Source organism: Vidua chalybeata, chromosome 33 (assembly GCF_026979565.1).
Source record: "Vidua chalybeata isolate OUT-0048 chromosome 33, bVidCha1 merged haplotype, whole genome shotgun sequence".
NCBI lineage: Eukaryota > Metazoa > Chordata > Aves > Passeriformes > Viduidae > Vidua > Vidua chalybeata.
In genome coordinates this window covers 539417-565716 of record NC_071562.1, presented here as the reverse complement: position 1 = coordinate 565716, position 26300 = coordinate 539417, and the positions used below count along the sequence as shown (strand labels likewise).

The 26300-nt window shown below is 61.8% G+C and overlaps 3 protein-coding genes across 3 annotated transcripts in view; all 3 read right to left on the bottom strand.

Moving 5' to 3' along the window:
• Nucleotides 1-4520: 4520 nt before the first annotated feature.
• On the bottom strand, nt 4521-12855 carry LOC128802100 (PDZ domain-containing protein GIPC1-like). The gene is given in 7 exon segments (XM_053968316.1): nt 4521-4941; nt 6604-6685; nt 7518-7633; nt 8400-8580; nt 9936-10121; nt 12278-12473; nt 12475-12855. Coding segments are annotated over 7 exon segments (984 nt in total). The 5' UTR covers nt 12546-12855; the 3' UTR covers nt 4521-4789.
• Nucleotides 12856-12922: 67 nt separating this feature from the next.
• On the bottom strand, nt 12923-15414 carry LOC128802042 (uncharacterized). Its single transcript, XM_053968238.1, has 3 exons — nt 15409-15414; nt 13493-13603; nt 12923-13347 (listed from the first exon to the last, which is right to left on the bottom strand). Exons 1-3 carry the CDS (start codon nt 15412-15414, stop codon nt 13000-13002), a joined length of 465 nt encoding a protein of 154 aa, XP_053824213.1. The 3' UTR covers nt 12923-12999.
• Nucleotides 15415-15917: 503 nt separating this feature from the next.
• Nucleotides 15918-26300, bottom strand: part of EVI5L (ecotropic viral integration site 5 like) — a 42601-nt gene continuing 32218 nt past the window's right edge. Inside the window, exons 17-24 of the mRNA XM_053968237.1 lie at nt 24108-24236; nt 23193-23345; nt 22828-22917; nt 22689-22778; nt 22493-22639; nt 21243-21338; nt 20454-20549; nt 15918-19884 (exon numbers count right to left, since the gene is read on the bottom strand). Of these exons, the coding sequence (XP_053824212.1) occupies nt 19690-19884; nt 20454-20549; nt 21243-21338; nt 22493-22639; nt 22689-22778; nt 22828-22917; nt 23193-23345; nt 24108-24236 (996 nt within the window). The 3' untranslated portion in view covers nt 15918-19689. The remainder of the gene's footprint in view (nt 19885-20453; nt 20550-21242; nt 21339-22492; nt 22640-22688; nt 22779-22827; nt 22918-23192; nt 23346-24107; nt 24237-26300) is intronic.

The window sequence follows — 26300 nt, the reverse complement described above, 5'->3', positions numbered from 1 at the left end:
GGGCTGCAGACCCCTCCCCAAATGGGATCTGTGACCCCAAATCGGTGTTGGACCCCTCCCCAAACGGGGGCTGCTCCCCCACCGCAAAATGGGGCTGCAGACCCCTCCCCAAATGGGATCTGTGACCCCAAATCGGTGTTGGACCCCTCCCCAAATGGGGGCTGCTCCCCCACCCCAAAATGGGGCTGCAGACCCCTCCCCAAATGGGATCTGTGCCCCCCATTGGGGTCCGAACGCCCCTTTTGGGGTTTCATCCGGCCCCCTCCCCAAGCAGGTGTGAACAGGTGTGTAACAGGTACAGGTGTGTAACAGGTACAGGTGTGTAACAGGTACAGGTGTGCACAGGTGTGTAACAGGTACAGGTGTGTAAGGAATGTGTAACAGGTACAGGTGTGTAACAGGTGTGTAAGGAATGTGGAACAGGTACAGGTGTGTAACAGGTACAGGTGTGCACAGGTGTGTAACAGGTACAGGTGTGTAACAGGTACAGGTGTGTAACAGGTGTGTAAGGAATGTGGAACAGGTACAGGTGTGCACAGGTGTGTAACAGGTACAGGTGTGTACAGGTGTGTAAGGAATGTGTAACAGGTACAGGTGTGTACAGGTGTGTAAGGAATGTGTAACAGGTACAGGTGTGCACAGGTGTGTAACAGGTACAGGTGTGTACAGGTGTGTAAGGAATGTGTAACAGGTACAGGTGTGTAAGGAATGTGTAACAGGTACAGGTGTGTAACAGGTGTGTAAGGAATGTGGAACAGGTACAGGTGTGCACAGGTGTGTAACAGGTACAGGTGTGTAAGGAATGTGTAACAGGTACAGGTGTGCACAGGTGTGTAAGGAATGTGTAACAGGTACAGGTGTGCACAGGTGTGTAACAGGTACAGGTGTGTAACAGGTACAGGTGTGTAACAGGTGTGTAACAGGTACAGGTGTGTAACAGGTGTGTAAGGAATGTGTAACAGGTACAGGTGTGCACAGGTGTGTAACAGGTACAGGTGTGCACAGGTGTGTAACAGGTGTGCACATGTGTGTACAGGTGTGTAAGGAATGTGGAACAGGTACAGGTGTGCACAGGTGTGTAACAGGTACAGGTGTGTACAGGTGTGTAAGGAATGTGTAACAGGTACAGGTGTGCACAGGTGTGTAAGGAATGTGTAACAGGTACAGGTGTGCACAGGTGTGTAACAGGTACAGGTGTGTAACAGGTACAGGTGTGTAACAGGTGTGTAACAGGTGTGCACATGTGTGCACAGGTGTGTAAGGAATGTGTAACAGGTACAGGTGTGTACAGGTGTGTAACAGGTACAGGTGTGTAACAGGTACAGGTGTATAACAGGTACAGGTGTGTAAGGAATGTGTAACAGGTACAGGTGTGCACAGGTGTGTAACAGGTACAGGTGTGTAACAGGTACAGGTGTGCACAGGTGTGTAAGGAATGTGTAACAGGTACAGGTGTGCACAGGTGTGTAACAGGTACAGGTGTGTAACAGGTACAGGTGTGCACAGGTGTGTAAGGAATGTGTAACAGGTACAGGTGTGCACAGGTGTGTAACAGGTACAGGTGTGTAACAGGTACAGGTGTGCACAGGTGTGTAAGGAATGTGTAACAGGTACAGGTGTGTACAGGTGTGTAAGGAATGTGTAACAGGTACAGGTGTGCACAGGTGTGTAACAGGTACAGGTGTGTACAGGTGTGTAAGGAATGTGTAACAGGTACAGGTGTGTACAGGTGTGTAAGGAATGGGTAACTGGTACAGGTGTGCACAGGTGTGTAACAGGTACAGGTGTGTACAGGTGTGTAAGGAATGGGTAACTGGTACAGGTGTGTACAGGTGTGTAACAGGTACAGGTGTGCACAGGTGTGTAACAGGTACAGGTGTGTACAGGTGTGTAAGGAATGTGTAACAGGTACAGGTGTGTACAGGTGTGTAACAGGTACAGGTGTGTACAGGTGTGTAAGGAATGTGTAACAGGTACAGGTGTGCACAGGTGTGTAACAGGTACAGGTGTGTACAGGTGTGTAAGGAATGTGTAACAGGTACAGGTGTGTACAGGTGTGTAAGGAATGGGTAACTGGTACAGGTGTGCACAGGTGTGTAACAGGTACAGGTGTGTACAGGTGTGTAAGGAATGGGTAACTGGTACAGGTGTGTACAGGTGTGTAACAGGTACAGGTGTGCACAGGTGTGTAACAGGTACAGGTGTGTACAGGTGTGTAAGGAATGTGTAACAGGTACAGGTGTGTACAGGTGTGTAACAGGTACAGGTGTGTAACAGGTACAGGTGTCCACAGGTGTGTAAGGAATGTGTAACAGGTACAGGTGTGTACAGGTGTGTAACAGGTACAGGTGTGTACAGGTGTGTAAGGAATGTGTAACAGGTACAGGTGTGCACAGGTGTGTAACAGGTACAGGTGTGTACAGGTGTGTAAGGAATGTGTAACAGGTACAGGTGTGTACAGGTGTGTAAGGAATGGGTAACTGGTACAGGTGTGCACAGGTGTGTAACAGGTACAGGTGTGTACAGGTGTGTAAGGAATGGGTAACTGGTACAGGTGTGTACAGGTGTGTAACAGGTACAGGTGTGCACAGGTGTGTAACAGGTACAGGTGTGTACAGGTGTGTAAGGAATGTGTAACAGGTACAGGTGTGTACAGGTGTGTAACGTGTAACAGCTGTGCCCAGGTGTGCCCCAGCTGTGCCCAGGTGTGCCAGAGCTGTATAACAGCTGTGCCCAGGTGTGCCCAGGTGTGCCAGAGCTGTATAACAGCTGTGCCCAGCTGTGCTCAGGTGTGTCACAGCTATGCCCAGGTGTGCCCAGGTGTGCCAGAGCTGTATAACAGCTGTGCCCAGGTGTGCCCCAGGTGTGTCCAGGTGTGCTCAGGTGTGTCACAGCTATGCCCAGCTGTGCCCAGGTGTGCTCAGGTGTGTCACAGCTATGCCCAGCTGTGCTCAGGTGTGTCCAGGTGTGCCCAGCTGTGCCTCAGGTGTGCCCCAGGTGTGCCCAGGTGTGTCACAGCTATACCCAGGTGTGCCCCAGGTGTGCCCAGGTGTGCTCAGGTGTGTCACAGCTATACCCAGGTGTGCTCAGGTGTGCCCAGCTGTGCCCAGCTGTGTCACCTCCCCACAGCCGCTCCCATTTCTTCTCCGTTTTATTTCCAAATCTTTCCCACGAAAATACAAAAATATCCCGGGGGGGGGGACAGGTGACACCGGGGGGGGACAGGTGACACCGGGGGGGGGGGGGGACAGGTGACACCGGGGGGGGACAGGTGACACTGGGGGTGCCAGGTGCCAGCGGGGGTGGCAGCGGGTGACAGTGTGTGACTGACAGTGTGTGACAGGCTCAGGTGGCACCGGGGGGGGTCCGTGCCCGATTTTGGGGGGCCCCAAAAAAGCCCCTTTGGGTGGGGGGAGGGGACACCTGGTCCCTGTCCCTGGGGGGGCCCGGGAGTGTCTGGGGGGCTCCTTTTGGGGGGGGTCCCGAAAATGGGGGAGGGGGGCACCCCAGGCCGCTTGCGGGGGGGTCCCCAAAAGATTTGGGGGGTCCCAAGATGAGGGGGCGTCCCACGGTGGGGGGGGGCAATGGATTTGGGGGTCCCAGGGACAGGGAATTTGGGGGGTCCCCGGGGGGGCTCAGGGCACTTTGGGGGGCTCCTTTTTGGGGGGAGGGGGTTCCAAAAATCGGGGGGGGGGCACCCCAGGCCACTTGCAGGGGGGTCCCCCAAAGATTTGGGGGGTCCCACGGTGGGGGGGGACAATGGATTTGGGGGTACCCAGGTCCGGGGGGAAGCAGAGGGAATTTGGGGGTGCCCAGGTCCAATTGGGGGGGGGGGGGGGGACAGGGAGTTTTGGGGGTGCAGAATTTGGGGGTACCCAGGTCCATGGGGGGGGGACAGGGAGTTTTGGGGGGCTCCCCAGGGGGGGCTCAGGGCACTTTGGGGGTCCAGCAGATTTTTTGGGGGGGAGTTTCTGCTTTTGGGGGGGTTCCCCCCAATTATGGGTGTCCGCCAGGACCACGGGGTCCCCAATCCTTGGGGGGATCCCCAATCCTGAGGGGGGTCCTGGGGAGTTTTGGGGTGTCCCGGGGTTTTGGGGTCCTGAGGTTTTGAGAGTCCGGGGTTTTTGGGGTGTCCTGGCGGTTTTGGGGTCCCCGTTTGTGGGAGTCCCGGGATTTTGGGGTCCTGGGGGTTTTTGGGGTGTCTGTCCCCGGGTTTCGGGGTATCCACTGGGGATGTCCTGGGGTTTTGGGGTCCCCATTGAGGGGGTCCCGGGGTTTTTTGTGTTGTCCGGGTGGTTTTGGGGGTGTCCAGGGGGTCCTGGGGTCCCAGAGGATTTTTGGGGGTCCTGGGGTTTTGGGGTCCCAGGGTTTGAGGATCCCATGGTTTTGGGGTCCTGGGGTTTTTGGGTCCCAGGCTTTTGGGGTCCCATGGTTTTGGGGGTCCCAGGGTTTTGGGGGTCCTGGGGTTTTCAGGTCCCAGGTTTTGAGGGATCCCATGGTTTTGGGGTCCTGGGGTTTTGGGGTCCTACGGTTTTGGGGGTCCCAGGTTTTCGGGGATCCTGTGGTTTTGGGGTCCTGGGGTTTTCAGGTCCTAGGTTTTTGGGGGTCCCAGGTTTTTGGGGTCCCAGGGTTTTGAGGATCCTGGGATTTTGAGGTCCCAGGGTTTTGAGGTCCCGGGGTTTTAGGGGTCCCGGGGTTTTGGGGGGTCCCATGGTTTTGGGGGTCCCAGATTTCAGGGCCCCAGGTTTGGGGTCCCGAGGTTTTGGGGTCCCGGGGGGTTTTGGGGGGCTCAGCAGCGCCCCGCCTTGGCATCGCCGATGGCGCCCCAGACGTCGAAGACGAACTCGTCGGGGAAGGCGAAGTCGCCGAGCTGCGCGTCCAGAGCCTCGGCCAGCGCGTCCGGGTCCCGCGCGTCCCGGCCCAGCTCCACCATGGTGGCGGCTGCGGGGACACGGGGACACGTCAGGGACATCGGGGACATGGGGACACGGGGAACATCGGGGACATCGGGGACACGGGGACACATCAGGGACATCGGGGACATCGGGGACATGGGGACACGTCAGGGACACCAGGGACACGTCAGGGACATCGGGAACATCGGGGACATCGGGGACACGTCAGGGACACCGGGGACATTGGGGACATTGGGGACATGGGGACATGGGGACCAGGACAGGGACACTGGGGACATGGAGGACATTGGGGACACTGGGGACATCAGGGATTTGGGGACATCGGGGACAGTGCTCAGGGACATGGGGAGAGGGTCAGGGGACATTGGGGACATCAGGGGACAGTCCAGGGATCCCGGGGGGTTTTGGGGGGTCCCCAGGATTTTGGGGTGAACCCCGGGATTTTGGGATTCCCTCGATTTTTGGTTTACCTCGGGATTTTGGGGTTCCCAGGATTTGGGGTCCCCAGGATTTTGGGGTGAACCCCGGGATTTTGGGGCACCCCCAGCTCATTGTCCTGGCTGTAACGAGGTTTGGGGGAATTGGGGCAGTTTGGGGTGATCCTGGGTTTTTTTTGGGGGGGTTTCCCTGGGACTTTGGGGTTCCCAGGATTTTGGGGTTCCCCCAGGATTTTGGGGTCCCGGATTTTGGGGGGCTCACCCCGCTCGCTGTCCCGGATGCCCAGGTAGCTCTCCAGCAGAGCCCGGGTTTTTTTTTGGGATGATCATGGGGGGATTTCTGGGGGTTCCCCCAGAATTTAGGAATTCCCAGGATTTTGGGGTCTCTCCAGGATTTTGGGGTCCCCCGGGATGTTGGGGTCCTGGATTTTGGGGGGCTCACCCAGCTGGCTGTCCTGGCTTGTAACGGGGTTTGGGGTGATTCTGGGGGCTTTTTTGGGGGTTCCCCCAGGCTTTTGGGTTCCCTCAGGATTTTGGGGTTCCCCGATTTTGGGGGGCTAATCCAGCTCACTGTCCCGGCTGTAACGGGGTCTGGGGTGATCATGGGTTTTTTTTGGGGTTATCTCGGCGGAGCTTTTTGGGGGTTCCTCCACAATTTTGGGGTTCCCCAGGATTTTAAGGTCTCCCCAGGATTTTGGGGTCCTGGATTTTGGGGGTCCCGGATTTTGGGGGGCTCACCCCGCTCGCTGTCCCAGATGCACATATATCCCTCCAGCAGAGCCCGGGTTTTTTTTTGGGGTGATCCCGGGGTTTTTTTGGGGGGTTCTCCTGGGATTTTGGGGTTCCCAGGATTTTGGGGTCCCGGATTTTGGGGTCCCGGATTTTGGGGGGCTCACCCCGCTCGCTGTCCCGGATGCCCAGGTAGCTCTCCAGCAGAGCCCAGGGGGTTTGGGGTGATCAGGGCAGTTTGGGGTGATCCCGGGGTTTTTTTGGGGGGTTCCTTTGGGATTTTGGGGTTCCCAGGATTTTGGGGTCCCGGATTTTGGGGTCCCGGATTTTGGGGGGCTCACCCCGCTCGCTGTCCCGGATGCCCAGGTAGCTCTCCAGCAGAGCCAGGGGGGTTTGGGGTGATCAGGGCAGTTTGGGGTGATCCCGGGGGGGTTTTTTGGGGGGTTCCTTTGGGATTTTGGGGTTCCCAGGATTTTGGGGTCTCCCCAGGATTTTGGGGTCCCGGATTTTGGGGGGCTCACCCAGCTCGCTGTCCCGGATGCCCATGTAGCTCTCCAGCAGATCGTCCACCTTGGCCACCGCGCGCTCCTCGAACGCCGACGGCTGCGGGGGGTTTGGGATTTTGGGGGGATTTTGGGGGGTCCCTGAGGGTCCCAGGGGGATTTTGGGGTCCCCACGATAATCTTGGGGTCCCCAAGGGATATTTTGGGAGTCCCTGGGGGGATCTGGGGAGCCCCAGGACATTTTGGGGTGCCCAAGGGATATTTTGGGGGTCCCTGGGGAGATTTTGGGGTCCCCAAGGGATATTTTGGAGTCCCCAAGACATTTTGGGGTTGCAGGGGATATTTTGGGGTCCCCAGTGGGTATTTTGGGGTGTTTTCGGGTGTTTTTGTGGAGTTTTGGAGTGTTTATGGGTGTTTTGGGCTGTTTTTGGGGAGTTTTGGGGTGTTCTGGGGTGTTTTGGGGTGTTTTCAGGGTGGTTTTGGGTATTTTGGGGTGTTTTTGGGGTGTTTTTGCGGTGTTTTGGGGTGTTTTTGGGGAGTTTTGGGGTGGTTTTGGGGTGTTTTGGGGTGCTTTGGGCTGTTTTGGGGTGTTTCAGGTGTTTTTTGGGTGTTTTGGGGTGTTTTTGTGGAGTTTTGGAGTGTTTATGGGTGTTTTTGGGGTGTTTTTGGGGAGTTTTGTGGAGTTCTGGGGTGTTGTCATGTTTTGGGGTGTTTTCAGGGTGGTTTTGGGTATTTTGGGGTGTTTTTGGGGAGTTTTGGGGTGGTTTTGGGGGGTTTTGGGGTATTTTGGGGTGTTTTGGGGTGTTTTGGGGTGTTTTCAGGGTGGTTTTGGGTATTTTGGGGTGGTTTTGGGGTGTTTTTGGGTGTTTTGGGGCTGTTTTGGGCTGTTTTGGGGTGTTTTTGGGTGTTTTGGGGTGTTTTTGGGGCCGTACCTGCTCCTGCAGCGTGGCCGGGCCCCTCGAGCGCAGCCTCAGTGTCCCCCGGCCTGAGAGCCCCTGGGGGAGCCCCCCCCGGGCCGAGACCCCCCCGGAGCGGGGCCCGACCCCGTCTGGGGACACACCGGGGACACAGGGGTCACACGGGGGACACAGGGGACAGAGGGGACACAGGGGACAGAGGGGACACACGGGGGACACCGGGGTCACAGAGGGGACAGAGGGGACAGAGGGGACACACGGGGGACACCAGGGTCACAGAGGGGTCACAGAGGGGACAGAGGGGACACAGGGGACACAGGGGACACACAGGGGACACAGGGGTCACAGAGGGGACACAGAGGGGACACACGGGGGACACCGGGGTCACACAGGGGACACACAGGGGACAGGGGGGGACACAGGGGACACACAGGGGACACACAGGGGACAGGGGGGGTCACAGAGGGGACACAGGGGGGACACAAGGGGTCCCCATTGTGGGGGGGGCACCTTCGGACCCCCCCAGTACAACCCAGTACAGCCCAGTGCTCCCAGTACAGCCACTACAGCCCAGTGCAACCCCAGTGCTCCCAGTTCAACCCAGTTCAACCCCAGGGCTCCCAGTTCAACCCCAGTGCTCCCAGTTCAACCCCAGTTCAACCCCAGTGCTCCCAGTTCAACCCCAGTTCAACCCCAGTCCATCCCAGTTCAACCCCAGTTCAACCCCAGTGCTCCCAGTTCAACCCCAAGGCTCCCAATTCAACCCCAGTTCAACCCCAGTGCTCCCAGTTCAACCCCAGTCCCTCCCAGTCCATCCCAGTCCATCCCAGTTCAATCCCAGTTCAATGCCAGTCCCTCCCAGTCCCTCCCAGTCCATCCCAGTCCCCCCAGTCTCACCCCAGGCCCGCCGGGGCTCGGTCAGCCTCAGCTGGAAGCGGTGCCCGCGGGGCAGCTCCTGCAGCAGCCGCGCCACCTCGAAGTGCCGCGTGCCCACCAGGCTGCGCCCGTCCAGCGCCTCCAGCACGTCCCCAACGCCCACCTGGGGCGTGCGCGCCATCACCGAGCCCTCGCGGATCCGCTGCGGACAGGTGAGACACGCCCGGCTCACACCTGGGACACCTGGGGGCACCTGGGGTACACCTGAGTGACACCTGGGACACACCTGGGACACACCTGGGGGCACCTGGGTCACACCTGGGACACCTGGGGGCACACCTGGGACACACCTGAGTGACACCTGGGGGCACCTGGGGCACACCCGGGACACCTGGAGGCACCTGGGACACACCTGGGGCACACCTGAGTGACACCTGGGACACACCTGAGTGACACCTGGGGGCACCTGGGACACACCTGGGACACCTGAGGGCACCTGGGGCACACCTGAGTGACACCTGGAACACACCTGGGACACACCTGGGACACCTGGGGGCACCTGGGTCACACCTGGGACATCTGGGACACACCTGAGTGACACCTGGGGGCACCTGGGGCACACCCGGGACACCTGGGGGCACCTGGGACACACCTGGGGCACACCTGAGTGACACCTGGAACACACCTGAGTGACACCTGGGGGCACCTGGGACACACCTGGGACACCTGGGGCACACCTGGGGGCACCTGGGGCACATCTGGGACACCTGGGGGCACCTGGGGCACACCTGGGGGCACCTGGGGCACACCTGGGACACCTGGGGCACACCTGGGACACACCTGGGGACACCTGAGACACCTGGGCCACACCTGGTACACCTGGGGGCACCTGGGGCACACCTGAGTCACACCTGGGTCACCTGGGGGGGGCACAGGGGCCACCTGGGGCATGTGTGCCATCACCGAGCCCTCGCGGGTCCACTGGGGACGGGGGGACACACCTGGGTCACACCTGGGTCACACCTGGGTCACACCTGGGGCAGTAACCTGTTGTCGGTGATGGTGAGCCCCAGCTCTGTCCCCGTGTGACCCAGGTGTGTTCCCATGTGTCCCAGCTGTCCCCAGCTGTGTCCCCAGCTGTGTCCCCAGGTGTGTGCCCAGGTGTGTGCCCAGGTGTGTGCCCAGGTGTGTCCCACCTATCCCAGCTGTCCCCAGGTGTGTCCCCAGGTGTGTCTCACCTGTGCCCAGGTGTGTCTCACCTGTCCCCAGGTGTGTCTCACCTGTCCCCAGGTGTGTCTCACCTTGATGAAGGCGTAGCCGGCGCCGTTGTCGGTGATGGTGAGCCCCACTCTGTCCCTGTGTGTGCCTAGGATGTGTCCCACCTATCCCAGCTGTCCCCAGGTGTGTCCCCAGGTGTGTCTCACCTGTGCCAGGTGTGTCTCACCTTGATGAAGGCGTAGCCGGCGCCGTTGTCGGTGATGGTGAGCCCCACTCTGTCCCTGTGTGTGCCCAGGTGTGTCCCCAGGTGTGTCTCACCTGTCCCCAGGTGTGTCTCACCTTGATGAAGGCGTAGCCGGCGCCGTTGTCGGTGATGGTGAGCCCCAGCGCCTCCTCGGATTTCAGCACCTGCACGTCCTTCTGGCGGCCGCGCGTGTGCGCGAAGATGAAATCCTCGAGGCCGATCTGCCCCCCCAGCAGCTTCTCCATGTCCACCTGCGGCGTGTTCAGCGTGCAGAACAGCACCTGGGGACAGGGACAGCACCTGGGACATCACCTGGGGACACTGGGACATTGGGGACAGCACCTGGGGACAGGGACAGCACCTGGGGACAGGGACAGCACCGGGGACATCACCTGGGGACACTGGGACATTGGGGACAGCACCTGGGGACAGGGACAGCACCTGGGACATCACCTGGGGCAGGGGACAGCACCTGGGGACATCACCTGGGACATCACCTGGGGACACTGGGACATTGGGGACAGCACCTGGGGACAGGGACAGCACCTGGGGACAGGGACAGCACCTGGGACATCACCTGGGGCAGGGACACTGGGACATTGGGGACATTGGGGACACTGGGGACACTGGCACGTTCAGCGTGCAGAACAGCACCTGGGGACAGCGGGGGACAGCACCTGGGACATCACCTGGGGACACTGGGACATTGGGGACATTGGGGACATTGGGGACACTGGGGACACTGGGGACACTGGGACATTGGGGACATTGGGGACATTGGGGACACTGGGGACACTGGGGACACTGGGACATTGGGGACATTGGGGACATTGGGGACACTGGGGACACTGGGGTGTTCAGCGTGCCATCCCAGTCCCTCCCAGTCCGTCCCAGTCCATTCCCAGTCCCTCCCAGTCTATCCCAGTCCATCCCAATACATTCCCAGTCCCTCCCAGTCCATCCCAGTCTATCCCAGTCCATTCCCAGTCCATCCCAATCCATTCCCAGTCCATCCCAGTCTATCCCAGTCCATTCCCAGTCCATCCCAGTCTATCCCAGTCCATTCCCAGTCCATCCCAATCCATTCCCAGTCCATCCCAGTCCATCCCAATCCATTCCCAGCCCCACCTCGCTGGGGGCGATGCCGCAGGCGTTGCCGATTTTGCCGTACAGCTCGCGCACGTTGCCGAAGCCCATCCCAGTCCATCCCAGTCTATCCCAGTCCATTCCCAATCCATTCCCAGTCCATCCCAATCCATTCCCAGTCCATCCCAATCCATTCCCAGTCCATCCCAGTCTATCCCAGTCCATTCCCAATCCATTCCCAGTCCATCCCAATCCATTCCCAGTCTATCCCAGTCCATTCCCAATCCATTCCCAGTCCATCCCAATCCATTCCCAGTCCATCCCAATCCATTCCCAGTCTATCCCAGTCCATTCCCAATCCATTCCCAGTCCATCCCAATCCATTCCCAGTCCATCCCAGTCTATCCCAGTCCATTCCCAATCCATTCCCAGTCCATCCCAATCCATTCCCAGTCTATCCCAGTCTATCCCAGTCCATTCCCAATCCATTCCCAGTCCATCCCAATCCATTCCCAGTCTATCCCAGTCTATCCCAGTCCATTCCCAATCCATTCCCAGTCCATCCCAATCCATTCCCAGTCCATTCCCAGTCCATCCCAATCCATTCCCAGTCCATCCCAGTCCATCCCAATCCATTCCCAGCCCCACCTCGCTGGGGGCGATGCCGCAGGCGTCGCCGATTTTGCCGTACAGCTCGCGCACGTTGCCGAAGCCCATCCCAGTCCATCCCAATCCATTCCCAGTCTATCCCAGTCCATTCCCAGTCTATCCCAGTCCATTCCCAGTCCATCCCAATCCATTCCCAGTCCATCCCAGTCCATCCCAGTCCATTCCCAGCCCCACCTCGCTGGGGGGGATGCCGAAGGCCTCGCCGATTTTGCCGTACAGCTCACGCACGTTGCCGAAGCCCATCCCAGTCCATCCCAGTCCATCCCAGTCCATCCCAGTCTATCCCAGTCCATTCCCATCTATCCCAGTCTATCCCAATCCATTCCCAGTCTATCCCAGTCCATTCCCAGTCCATCCCAATCCATTCCCAGTCCATCCCAGTCCATCCCAATCCATTCCCAGTCCATTCCCAGTCTATCCCAATCCATTCCCAGTCCATCCCAATCCATTCCCAGTCCATTCCCAGTCTATCCCAATCCATTCCCAGTCCATCCCAATCCATTCCCAGTCTATCCCAGTCCATTCCCAGTCCATCCCAATCCATTCCCAGTCCATCCCAGTCCATCCCAATCCATTCCCAGTCCATTCCCAGTCTATCCCAATCCATTCCCAGTCCATCCCAATCCATTCCCAGTCTATCCCAATCCATTCCCAGTCCATCCCAGTCCATTCCCAGCCCCACCTCGCTGGGGGGGATGCCGAAGGCCTCGCCGATTTTGCCGTACAGCTCGCGCACGTTGCCGAAGCCCTCGACGCGGCCGGTGGCGCTGCCGTGGGCCAGCTGCGTGTGGAACACCAGGCGGGGCCGCAGCGCGGGGGGAGGGGCCGCCCCCCCGGGCCCCCCCCCGGGGCCCCCCCGGGCTCCCCCGGGCTCCCCCCGCGCCCCCGGCCCCCTCCTCGTTCTCCACCAGCGGCGGCGGCTTCTTGCGGCGGCCCAGGCCCAGCGGCATGGGGGGCTGGGGGGGAGTCTGGGGGGCCTGGGAGGGGTTCTGGGGGGCTTGGGGGAGTCTAGGAGGGGTTTTGGGGGGCTTGGGGGGGTCTAGGATGGGATCTGGGGGTCTAGGAGGAGTTTTGGGGGGTCTAGGAGGGGTTTTGGGGCCTTGGAGGGGTTTTGGGGGGTCTGGGGGGGTCTAGGAGGGGTTTTGAGGGGTCTGGGGGGGTCTAGGAGGGGTTCTGGGGGGATTTTGGGGGGTCTAGGAGGGGTTTTGGGAGGTCTGGGGGTCTAGGAGGGGTTCTGGGGGGTCTGGGGGGGGTTGGGGGGTCTAGGAGGGGTTTTGGAGGTCTGGGGGTCTAGGAGGGGTTCTGGGGGGGTCTGGGAGGGGTTTTGGGGGGCTTGGGGGGGGCTAGGAGGGGTTCTGGGGGGTCTAGGGGGGGTTTTGGGGGGCTTGGGGGGGTCTGGGGACTCTAGGAAGGAGTTGGGGGGTCTGGGGGTTGAGGAGCGGGTTTGGGGGTTTTAGGAGGGTCTAGGAGGGGTTTGGGGGTGTAGGAGGGGGTTTGGGGGGTCTGGGGGTGGTTCCGGGGGGGGTCTCGGTGTTCCTGGGGGGTCCCGGTGTCCCCGGGGGTGTTCCGGGGGGGTCCCGGTGTTTCTGGGGGGGTCCCGGTGTCCCCGGGGGGGTTCCGGGGGGGTCCCGGTGTTTCTGGGGGGGTCCCGGTGTCCCCGGGGGCGTTCCGGGGGGGTCCCGCTGTGCCCGGGGGGGTCTCGCTGCCCCCACCCCGACTTTCGGGGGGGGTCCTGCTCTGCTCCGCTGGGGGCTGAAAGGCGAGAGGCGAAACTGAGGCACGCGGGGGGGGGTCCCGAGTCCCGGAGAACCCCAGAGCACCCCCGGGACCCCCCCGCAGCCCGGCCCCGTTCCCCCGCGGGACCCCCGGCCCCCCCCGAGCCCTCCCCGGTGCTCACGCGGTCCCGGCCCCCCCGAGCTCGGCCCCGGTCCCGGTTCCGTTTCCGTTTCCGGTCCCGGTCCCGGTCCCGGTCCCCCCTCACCGGCCGGGCGCTGCTGCCGGAGCGGCACTTCCGGGAGGGCGTGGCCTAGCCCCGCCCGCACCAATCAGCGCCGCCGCCCCGCCCCGCCCGGACCAATGGGAGGCCGGGGAGGCAGGAAAGGGCGTGGCCGCTGCCCCTCCCCCCTCGCTCGCCGCGGGCAATGGGCGCGCCCGGGCTCGCGCGCGGCGCAGCCAATCAGGAGCCAGGACGGCGCGTGTGGGGGCGGGGCCGGAGCACAAGGGGGCGGGGCAGAGGCTCCAAGGGGGGAGGGGCAGGGACGGAGCGGGGGGGGGGATTGGGGGAGGGGTCACACACCTGGGCACAGCTGGAAACACCTGGGAACAGCTGTGACACACCTGGGCACAGCTGGGACACACCTGGGACACACCTGTGACACACCTGGGGACAGCTGTGACACACCTGGGAACAGCTGGGACACACCTGGGGACAGCTGTGACACACCTGGGCACAGCTGGGACAGACCTGGGCACAGCTGGGACAGACCTGGGCACAGCTGTGACACACCTGGGCACAGCTGGGACACACCTGTGACACACCTGGGCACAGCTGGAAACATCTGGGCATACCTGGGCACAGCTGGGACACACCTGGGACACACCTGTGACACACCTGGGGACAGCTGTGACACACCTGGGGACAGCTGGGACACACCTGGGAACAGCTGGAAACACCTGGGGACAGCTGGGACACACCTGGGACACACCTGGGCACACCTGGAAACACCTGGGCATACCTGGGGACAGCTGGGACACACCTGGGGACAGCTGTACACACCTGGGGACAGCTGGGACACACCTGGGACACACCTGGGGACAGCTGGGACACACCTGGGAACAGCTGGGCACACCTGGGGACAGCTGGGACACACCTGGGGACAGCTGTGACACACCTGGGCACAGCTGGGACACACCTGTGACACACCTGGGCACACCTGGAAACACCTGGGCATACCTGGGGACAGCTGGGACACACCTGGGGACAGCTGTACACACCTGTGACACACCTGGGCACACCTGTTACACAGCTCTGACACACCTGCACACACCTCTGACACGCCTGCACACACCTTTCACACAGCCATTACACACCTGTCACACCTGTGCACAGCTGGACACAGCTGTTATACAGCTCTTACACAGCTGTCACACCCATTACACACCTGTGCACACCTGGACACACCTGTGCCTACCTGGAGACACCTGGATACACCCGTGACACACCTGCACACACCTGTTACACAGCCCTTACACACCTGAACACACCTGTTACACCTGCACACAGCTGTGACACTCCTGGATACAGCTGTGCACACCTGCACAGAGCTGTTATACAGCCCTTACACACCTGGGCACACCTGTCACACACCTGGGCACACCTGCACAGAGCTGTTATAGAGCCCTTACACACCTGGGCACACCTGTCACACCTGGATACACCTGTGACACCTGTCACACAGCCATTACACACCTGTGACACACCTGGGCACACCTGTCACACACCTGGGCACACCTGCACAGAGCTGTTATAGAGCCCTTACACACTTGTACACACCTGTCACACCTGGATACACCTGTGACACCTGTCACACAGCCATTACACACCTGTGACACACCTGGGCACACCTGCACACACCTGTCACACAGCCATTACACACCTGTGACACTCCTGTGACACACCTGGGCACACCTGCGCACACCTGTCACACAGCCATTACACACCTGTGACACACCTGGGCACACCTGCGCACACCTGTCACACAGCCATTACACACCTGTGACACACCTGGGCACACCTGCACACACCTGTCACACAGCCATTACGCACCTGAACACACCTGTTACACCTGCATGCACCTGTGCAGACCTGTCACACCTGTGACATATCTGTCACAGCTGTCACACCTGGGGCACACCTGTTACACACCTGGGCACACCTGCACAGAGCTGTTATGCAGCCCTTACACACCTGTCACACCTGTGACACACCTTTGGGGTGAACTCCAGAGGATTTTGGGGTGAACTCCAGGGATTTTGGGATGAATTCCAGGGATTTAGGGGTGAATTCCAGAGGATTTTTGGGGTGAATTCCAGGGATTTTGGGGTGAATTCCAGAGGATTTTTGGGGTGAATTCCAGGGATTTTGGGGTGAATTCCAGAGGATTTTTGGGGTGAATTCCAGGGATTTTGGGGTGAATTCCAGAGGATTTTTGGGGTGAACTCCAGGGATTTTGGGGTGAATTCCAGGGATTTTGGGATCGCTCGGGGGATCTGGGGGTCCCGGCCGGGATTTTTGGGGTCACTCCAAGGAATTCTGGGGTCGATTCGAGGCTTTTTGGGATCCTGTATTTCTGTACAGCGGGGGAGGGGCGGAGGGGGGGTCCCCACAATTGTCCCAGCCCGGGATCTGCCCAGGGATCCATTTGGGATCTGCCCAGGGATCCATCCGGGATCTGTCCAGGGGATCCATTTGGGATCCGGGATCTCTCCAGGGGATCCATTTGGGATCTGTCCAGGGGATCCACCCGGGATCTCTCCAGGGGATCCATTTGGGATCTGTCCAGGGGATCCATTTGGGATCTGTCCAGGGGATCCACCCGGGATCTGTCCAGGGGATCCATCCGTGATCAGGATCCACCCGGGGGTCCGGAGGGGTTCAGGATCCATTCAGGAACTCCACGATCAATCCGAGGGGTCCAGAGGGATCCGGGATCGATTTGGGGGGGTCTGGGATCCATCCAGAAGATCCAGAGGAGCCAGAGATCCATTTTGGGGGTCCATGGGGATCCTGGATCCATTTTGGGATCTGGGATCAACCAAGGGGTCCGGGGGGATCTGGGATCCATCCAGAGGGGTTCAGTGTCTGGGATCCATCAGGCAGATCCAGAGAGGCCCAGGATCCATTTGGGGGGTCCAGGATCCATCCAGGAAGTCCAGAGGGGTCCGGAATCTATTGGGGGATCCGGGATCCATCCAGGAGGGGTTCAGAGTCTGGGATCCATTTGGGGGGGGGGTGTCCAGAGGGATCTGGGACCCATCCAGGGAGTCCGGGGGGGGGCCAGAATCCATTTGAAGAGTCCAGGATCCATTTGGGGGTTCCGGATCCATTTGGGGGCTCCAGGATCCACCCGGGGGTGTCCGGGGGATCCGGTCACACCCTTGTTGGTCCCACAGCATCCAGGAGGGGATCGGGCCTGGGATCCACAGCCGGGATCCGGCCGTGTCTGGGATCTGTCCCTGTCCCTGTGTCCAGCCATGTCCCAGCACATCCCTGTCCCCGGCCATGTCCCTGTCCCTGTGTCCGGCCGTGTCCCAGCACATCCCTGTCCCTGTCCCTGTCCCTGCATCTGTCCCTGTCCCTGTCCTGGAATCTGTCCCTGTCCCTGTGTCCGGCCGTGTCCCAGCATGTCCCTGTCCCTGTCCCCGTCCCTGTCCTGGGCTCCGGCCGTGTCCAGTGCCATCCCAGGACTGTCCCTGTCCCTGTCCTGGGCTCCGGCCGTGTCCAGTGCCATCCCAGGACTGTCCCTGTCCCTGTCCTGGGCTCCGGCCGTGTCCAGTGCCATCCCAGGACTGTCCCTGTCCCTGTCCTGGGCTCCGGCTGTGTCCAGTGCCATCCCAGGACTGTCCCTGTCCCTGTCCTGGGCTCCGGCTGTGTCCAGTGCCATCCCAGGACTGTCCCTGTCCCTGTCCTGGGCTCCGGCCGTGTCCAGTGTCCAGTGTCATCCCAGGACTGTCCCTGTCCCTGTCCTGGGCTCCGGCCGTGTCCAGTGTCCAGTGTCCAGTGTCATCCCAGGACTGTCCCTGTCCCTGTCCTGGGCTCCGGCCGTGTCCAGTGTCCAGTGTCCAGTGTCATCCCAGGACTGTCCCTGTCCCTGTCCTGGGCTCCGGCCGTGTCCAGTGTCCAGTGTCCAGTGCCATCCCAGGACTGTCCCTGTCCTGGGCTCCGGCCGTGTCCAGTGTCCAGTGTCATCCCAGGACTGTCCCTGTCCCTGTCCTGGGCTCCGGCCGTGTCCAGTGTCCAGTGTCATCCCAGGACTGTCCCTGTCCCTGTCCTGGGCTCCGGCCGTGTCCAGTGTCCAGTGTCCAGTGCCATCCCAGGACTGTCCCTGTCCTGGGCTCCGGCCGTGTCCAGTGTCCAGTGTCATCCCAGGACTGTCCCTGTCCCTGTCCTGGGCTCCGGCCGTGTCCAGTGTCCAGTGTCATCCCAGGACTGTCCCTGTCCCTGTCCTGGGCTCCGGCCGTGTCCAGTGTCCAGTGTCCAGTGTCATCCCAGGACTGTCCCTGTCCCTGTCCTGGGCTCCGGCTGTGTCCAGTGTCCAGCGCTGTCCCTGTCCCTGCTCTGGGATCTGTCCCCCCTGTCCTGGCAGTGTCCCTGCCCCAGGAGTGTCCCTGTCCCCGTCCCTGTCCTGGGCTCTGGACGTGTCCAGAGGTCCAGGGGTGCCTCAGGATTGTCCCCATCCCTGTCCCTGTCCCAGGTGTGTCCCCATCACGGTCCCTGGTGTGTCCCTGTCCCAGGTGTGTCCCCATCCCTGTCCCTGTTCCAGATGTGTCCCTGTCCCCATCCCTGTCCCTGTTCCAGGTGTGTCCCTGTCCCAGGTGTGTCCCCATCCCTGTCCCTGGTGTGTCCCTGTCCCAGGTGTGTCCCTGTCCCCATCCCTGTCCCTGTCTCAGGTGTGTCCCTGTCCCTGTCCCAGGTGTGTCCCTGTCCCTGTCCCAGGTGTGTCCCCATCCCTGTCCCTGTCTCAGGTGTGTCCCCATCCCTGTCCCTGTCCCAGGTGTGTCCCCATCCCTGTCCCTGTCTCAGGTGTGTCCCCATCCCTGTCCCTGTCCCAGGTGTGTCCCTGTCCCTGTCCCAGGTGTGTCCCCATCCCTGTCCCTGTCTCAGGTGTGTCCCTGTCCCTGTCCCAGGTGTGTCCCTGTCCCTGTCCCAGGTGTGTCCCCATCCCTGTCCCTGTCCCAGGTGTGTCCCCATCCCTGTCCCTGTCTCAGGTGTGTCCCTGTCCCTGTCCCGGGACCTCTCCACGTCTGGGATCAGCCAGGCCAGGGCTGTCCCTCGGTGTCCCTGAGGTGTCCCAGGTGTCCTTTGGTGTCTCTCAGGTGTCACAGATGTCCCTTGGTGTCCCCTGGGTGTTCCTCAGTGTCCCTTGGGTCTCCCTTGGTGTCCCCTGGGTGTTCCTCAGTGTCCCTCAGGTGTCCCTGAGGTGTCACACGTGTCCCTCGGGGTCCCTGGGTCTCCCTTGGTGTCCCTGAGGTGTCACACGTGTCCCTCAGGGTCCCCTGAATGTCCCTTTGTGTCCCCTGGTGTCACCCAATGTCCCCTGCATGCCCCACAGTGTCCCGTGCTTGTCACAGGTGTCCCCTCAGTGTCCTTGGTGTCCCTCAGTGTCCCCAAAGTGCCACAGGGACCCAGGATGTCCCCGTGGTGCCACAGGTGTCCCGTTGTCCCCTGGTCTGTCCCCAGTGTCCCTGTGGGTCCTGTGGTGCCACCTCGGGCTGTCCCCAGTGTCCCCAATGTCCCCGTGGGTCATGATTCCAGGGGTGCCACCTCGGGCTGTCCCCAATGTCCCTGTGGGTCCCTGGGGTGTCACCTCAGGCTGTCCCCAATGTCCCGATGTCCCCAGTGTGTCACGGTGCCATTGGTGCCACCTCAGGCTGTCACTGCTGTCCCCGATGTCCTCTCAGGTCTCAGTGCCATCGGTGCCACCTCGGGCTCGCTGTCGCTGCTGTCCCGAATGTCCCCGATGTCCCCAGTGTGTCACGGTGCCATTGGTGCCACCTCTGGCTGTGGCTGCTGTCCCCGATGTCCCCCATGTCCCCTGTGGGTCATGGTGCCATTGGTGCCATCTCGGGCTCGCTGTCGCTGCTGTCCCCGGTGTCCCCGATGTCCCCTGTGGGTCACGGTGCCGTCGGTGCCACCTCTGGCTGTGGCTGCTGTCCCTGGTGTCCCCGATGTCCCCTGTGTGTCATGGTGCCATTGGTGCCACCTTGGGCTCTGTCCCCGGTGTCCCCGATGTCCCCTGTGTGTCACGGTGCCATGGGTGCCACCTCGGGCTCGCTGTCGCTGCTGTCCCCGGTGTCCCCGATGTCCCCTGTGTGTCACGGTGCCGTGGGTGCCACCTCGGGCTCGCTGTCGCTGCTGTCCCCGGTGTCCCCCGTGTCCCCGATGTCCCCTGGGGTCAGGGCGAAGGGCGGTGGCAGCTCCTCGTCCGAGGAGCCCAGCGAGTCCTCGTCCCCCAGGCGTGTCCCCAAGGCCACCGCGCCGAAGGACAGCGGCCCCCGCAGCAGCCGGATCTGGGACAGGGACAGGGACAGCAGGGACAGCAGGGACAGGGACAGAGAGGGGACAGGGACAGAGGGGACAGCAGGGACAGGGGACAGAGACAGGGGACAGCAGGGACAGCAGGGACAGGGACAGAGGGGACAGGGCACAGCAGGGACAGGGACAGAGAGGGGACAGCAGGGACAGGGACAGGGACAGCAGGGACAGGGACAGGGACAGCAGGGACAGAGGGGACAGGGACAGGAGGGGACAAGGGCCAACAGAGAAGGGCAGGAGGGAGGACACAGGGGGAACGCGCTGTCACCAGCTGTCCCCAGGCCATGTGGCACTGAGGGGACATCGCCGGTGGCACTGGGAATGCCACCAGTGGCACTGAGGGGACATTGCCGGGTGCCACCCGGGTGTCCCCAACCCCTGTCACCTCCCCCAGCTCCCCTGGATGCCACCAGGGTGTCCCCAGTGTCCCCAACCCCCATGTCCCCTATGTCCCCTGGTGCACCCCGGTGTCCCCCCAATGTCCCCAACATCCCCAATGTCCCCAATGTCCCCAGTGTCCCCAGGGATGTCCCCAGTGTCCCACCTCGGCCTTGAGCTGCCGGATGTGTCCCTGCAGGTGCCGGATGTACTGCGCCGCGTCCGAGTGCTCCAGCTGGCCCTGCAGGCGCCCCTCCTCCCGCTGGGGACACCCGGGGACACTGAGGGGACACTGCGGCCACCTGGCCCCTCCTGTGTCCCCATGTCCCCTGTGTCCCCCCGTCCCCTCCATGTCCCTGATGTCCCCCATGTCCCCCTGATGTCCCCAGTGTCCCCCATCCATGTCCCTGATGACCCAATGTCCCCAATGTCCCCAGTGTCCCCCATGTCCTCTCAGTGTCCCTGATGTCCCCCGATGTCCTCAATGTCCCTCTGATGTCCCCCTGATGTCCCCATACCTTCCATGTCCCCAATGTCCCTCATGTCCCCATGTCCCAATGTCCCCATGTCCCCCATCCCCTCCATGTCCCCAGTGTCCCTCATGTCCCCATGTCCCAAAGTCCCCAATGTCCCTGATGTCCCCCCATGTCCCTGATGTCCCCAATGTCCCTGATGTCCCCCCATGTCCCTGATGTCCCCAATGTCCCCCATGTCCCTGCTGTCCCCCATGTCCCCAATGTCCCCGATGTCCCCCATGTCCCCAATGTCCCCCATGTCCCCAATGTCCCCCATGTCCCCACTGTCCCTGATGTCCCCCATGTCCCCAATGTCCCCGATGTCCCCCATGTCCCCAATGTCCCCGATGTCCCCCATGTCCCCCATGTCCCCGCTGTCCCCAATGCCCCCGATGTCCCCCATGTCCCCGCTGTCCCCCCGCTGTCCCCATGTCCCGTACCTGGATCTCCAGCTCTGCCACGCGCTGCCGCATCTCGGCCAGGGCGGCCATGCTGTCGGCCTCGCGCAGCCGCACGGCCATCACCTCCTCCTTGCTCTGGGGACAGCGCTGTCACCGCTCGGGTACACCCGGGGACAGCCCCGGGACAGCCCCGGGACAGCCCCAGGACAGCCCTGCCACCCGGGGACACCCCGGGACAGCCCTGGGACAGCCCTGGGACAGCGAGGGACACCCCCAGGGACACCACGGGGACACCCGGGGACAGCCCTGGGACAGCCCTGCCACTCGGGACAGCGTGGGGACACCGAGGGACACCCCCAGGGACACCTTGGGGACACCCGGGGACACCGCGGAGACAGCTCTGCCACTGGGGACAGCGTGGGGACACCGCGGGACAGCTCAGGGACACCTTGGGGACACCTTGCGGCCACTATCCCACCCACCCTGGGGACAGTCTGGTCCCCAGGGACAAGGCCAGGACAGCGGAGGGGACGTGGGGACAATGGGGGGACACGGGGACCCCAGAACTGACAGGGTGTCCCCAAAGGAGGGGACAGGGGTGTCACCATGGGGAGGGGACAGACGTGTCACCACAGGAGGGGACAGGGATGCCACCACGGGGGTGCCCTCGGGAGGAGCCACAGGAGTGCCATGGGTCACCCCCTGTTGTCCCCAAATGTCCCCAGTGTCCCTGATGTCCCCAAAGTCCTTGATGTCCCCAGTGCCCCAATGTCCCCAGTGTCCCCGATGTCCCCAACATCCCCAATGTCCATAGTGTCCCAAATTTCCCCAACGTCCCCAAGTGTCCCCAATGTCCCCAATGTCTCCAAGTGTCCCCAACATGCCTGATGTCCCCAATGTCCCCTTTGTCCCTCAATGTCCCTAATCCCCTCAATCCCCCCAATGTCCCCGGCGTCCCCACTGTCCCCAGTGCTGTTCCCACTGTCCCCAATGTCCCCAACATAGCCAGTGTCCCCTATACCCCTGATGTCCCCACTGTCCCCAGTGTCCCCAACGTCCCCATGTGTCCCAAATGCCCTCAATGTCCCCAAATGTCCCCAGTGTCCCCAAGACTCCCAATGTCCCCACTGTCCCCAATGTCCCCAATATCCCCAATACTCCCAGTGTCCCCGCTGTCCCCGTTGTCCCCGCTGCTGTCCCCACTGTCCCTGCTGTCCCCGTTGTCCCCACTGTCCCTCTTGTCCCCGCTGTCCCCGCTGCTGTCCCCGCTGCTGTCCCCGCTGTCCCACCTTGCACTGTGCCTCGGCGTGTTTGCGGTGGCTCTCGCTGAGCTGGGCCTGCAGCCCCTGGCTCTGGGCGGCCGCGGCGCGGAGCTGCTCCCGCAGGCCGGCGCAGGCCTGCTCGGCCCGGCCCAGCACCGACCGCTGGATCCGCCCCTAGAGCCGGGATAAACCCGGGATTAACCCAGATAAACCCGGGATTAACCCAGATAAACCCGGCATAAACCCAGCCCTGCTCCCGCAGGCCAGCGCAGGCCTGCTCGGCCCGGCCCAGCACCGACCGCTGGATCCGCCCCTAGAGCCGGGATAAACCCGGGATTAACCGGGATAAACCCGGGATTAACCGGGATAAACCCGGCATAAACCCAGCCCTGCTCCCGCAGGCCGGCGCAGGCCTGCTCGGCCCGGCCCAGCACCGACCGCTGGATCCGCCCCTAGAGCCGGGATAAACCCGGGATTAACCCAGATAAACCCGGGATTAACCGGGATAAACCCGGCATAAACCCAGCCCTGCTCCCGCAGGCCTGCTCGGCCCAGCCCAGCACCGACCGCTGGATCCGCCCCTAGAGCCGGGATAAACCCGGGATTAACCGGGATAAACCTGGGATTAACCGGGATAAACCCGGGATTAACCGGGATAAACCCGGCATAAACCCAGCCCTGCTCCCGCAGGCCGGCGCAGGCCTGCTCGGCCCGGCCCAGCACCGACCGCTGGATCCGCCCCTAGAGCCGGGATAAACCCGGGATTAATGCAGATAAACCCGGGATTAACCGGGATAAACCCGGCATAAACCCAGCCCTGCTCCCGCAGGCCGGCGCAGGCCTGCTCGGCCCGGCCCAGCACCGACCGCTGGATCCGCCCCTAGAGCCGGGATAAACCCGGGATTAACCCAGATAAACCCGGGATTAACCCAGATAAACCCGGGATTAACCCAGATAAACCCGGCATAAACCCAGCCCTGCTCCCGCAGGCCAACGCAGGCCTGCTCGGCCCGGCCCAGCACCGACCGCTGGATCCGCCCCTAGAGCCGGGATAAACCCGGGATTAACCGGGATAAACCCGGGATTAACCCGGGATAATCCCAAAATTAACCTTGGATTAACCTGCAATAGACCTGAGATTGATCCAGGATTAACCTGGGATAAAGCCAGGTCCCTGCTCTCCCAGTCCATCCCAGTCTATCCCAGTCCATCCCAGTCTATCCCAGTCCCTCCCACTCTGTCCCAGTCCCTCCCAGTAGCTCACCTGTGTCTCCAGGTGCAGCACTCGCTGTCTCAGCGCTCTCAGCTCCATTCCCAGTTTGTCCCAGTCCCTCCCAGTCCATCCCAGTAGCTCACCTGTGTCTCCAGGTGCAGCACTCGCTGTCTCAGCGCTCTCAGCTCCATTCCCAGTTTGTCCCAGTCCCTCCCAGTCCATCCCAGTAGCTCACCTGTGTCTCCAGGTGCAGCACTCGCTGTCTCAGCGCTCTCAGCTCCATTCCCAGTTTGTCCCAGTCCCTCCCAGTCCATCCCACTCTGTCCCAGTAGCTCACCTGTGTCTCCAGGTGCAGCACTCGCTGTCTCAGCGCTCTCAGCTCCATTCCCAGTTTGTCCCAGTCCCTCCCACTCTGTCCCAGTAGCTCACCTGTGTCTCCAGGTGCAGCACTCGCTGTCTCAGCGCTCTCAGCTCCACCTGGGCCTGGCTCTCTCGGAGCTGCACCCCCAGCACGGCCTCGTGCAGCGCCCGCGGCTCCTTCCAGCGGCCCCCGCACACCTGGGGGGACACCTGGGCAGGTGACACACCTGGGGACACCTGAGATACACCTGGGGACACACCTGGGGACACACCTGGGCAGGTGAAACACCTGGAGACACCTGAGACACACCTGGGGACACCTGAGATACACCTGGGGACACCTGGGAATCCACCCTGGGACACCTGGTCAGGTGACACACCTGGGGACACCTCAGGACAGCTGAGACCCAGCTGTCCCCCAGGGCACTCAGGTGTCCCCAATGTCCCCAGTGTCACTCAGGTGTCCCCCTGTCTCACCTGCCAGCTGTCCCCAAGGTCACTCAGTGCCAGCTGTCCCCAGTGTCACTCAGGTGTCCCCAATGTCCCCTGTCTCACCTGCCACCTGTCCCCGATGTCCCCAGTGTCCCCTGTCTCATCTGCCAGCTGTCCCCGATGTCCCCAATGTCCCCTGTCTCACCTGCCAGCTGTCCCCGATGTCCCCAGTGTCCCCTGTCTCATCTGCCAGCTGTCCCCGATGTCCCCAGTGTCCCCTGTCTCACCTGCCAGCTGTCCCCGATGTCACTCAGTGTCCCCTGTCTCACCTGCCAGCTGTCCCCGATGTCACTCAGTGTCCCCTGTCTCACCTGCCAGCTGTCCCCGATGTCACTCAGTGTCCCCTGTCTCACCTGCCAGCTGTCCCCGATGTCCCCAATGTCCCCTGTCTCACCTGCCAGCTGTCCCCGATGTCACTCAGTGTCCCCTGTCTCACCTGCCAGCTGTCCCCGATGTCCCCAATGTCCCCTGTCTCACCTGCCAGCTGTCCCCGATGTCCCCAATGTCCCCTGTCTCACCTGCCAGCTGTCCCCGATGTCACTCAGTGTCCCCTGTCTCACCTGCCAGCTGTCCCCGATGTCCCCAATGTCCCCTGTCTCACCTGCCAGCTGTCCCCGATGTCCCCAATGTCCCCTGTCTCACCTGCCAGCTGTCCCCGATGTCACTCAGTGTCCCCTGTCTCACCTGCCAGCTGTCCCCGATGTCCCCAATGTCCCCTGTCTCACCTGCCAGCTGTCCCCGATGTCCCCAATGTCCCCTGTCTCACCTGCCAGCTGTCCCCGATGTCACTCAGTGTCCCCTGTCTCACCTGCCAGCTGTCCCCGATGTCACTCAGTGTCCCCTGTCTCACCTGCCAGCTGTCCCCGATGTCCCCAGTGTCCCCTGTCTCACCTGCCAGCTGTCCCCGATGTCCCCAATGTCCCCTGTCTCACCTGCCAGCTGTCCCCGATGTCCCCAATGTCCCCTGTCTCACCTGCCAGCTGTCCCCGATGTCCCCAGTGTCCCCTGTCTCACCTGCCAGCTGTCCCCGATGTCACTCAGTGTCCCCTGTCTCACCTGCCAGCTGTCCCCGATGTCCCCAGTGTCCCCTGTCTCACCTGCCAGCTGTCCCCGATGTCCCCAATGTCCCCTGTCTCACCTGCCAGCTGTCCCCGATGTCACTCAGTGTCCCCTGTCTCACCTGCCAGCTGTCCCCGATGTCCCCAATGTCCCCTGTCTCACCTGCCAGCTGTCCCCGATGTCCCCAGTGTCCCCTGTCTCACCTGCCAGCTGTCCCCGATGTCCCCAATGTCCCCTGTCTCACCTGCCAGCTGTCCCCGATGTCACTCAGTGTCCCCTGTCTCACCTGCCAGCTGTCCCCGATGTCCCCAGTGTCCCCTGTCTCATCTGCCAGCTGTCCCCGATGTCCCCAGTGTCCCCTGTCTCACCTGCCAGCTGTCCCCGATGTCCCCAATGTCCCCTGTCTCACCTGCCAGCTGTCCCCGATGTCACTCAGTGTCCCCTGTCTCACCTGCCAGCTGTCCCCGATGTCCCCAATGTCCCCTGTCTCACCTGCCAGCTGTCCCCGATGTCCCCAATGTCCCCTGTCTCACCTGCCAGCTGTCCCCGATGTCCCCAATGTCCCCTGTCTCACCTGCCAGCTGTCCCCGATGTCACTCAGTGTCCCCTGTCTCACCTGCCAGCTGTCCCCGATGTCACTCAGTGTCCCCTGTCTCACCTGCCAGCTGTCCCCGATGTCACTCAGTGTCCCCTGTCTCACCTGCCAGCTGT

Coding starts and splice junctions, on each gene's coding strand:
- LOC128802042 (XM_053968238.1), bottom strand. Junction 13,348..13,492: donor CTCGGGGGGGCCGGGACCGC/GTGAGCACCGGG, acceptor CTCGCCTTTCAG/CCCCCAGCGGAGCAGAGCAG.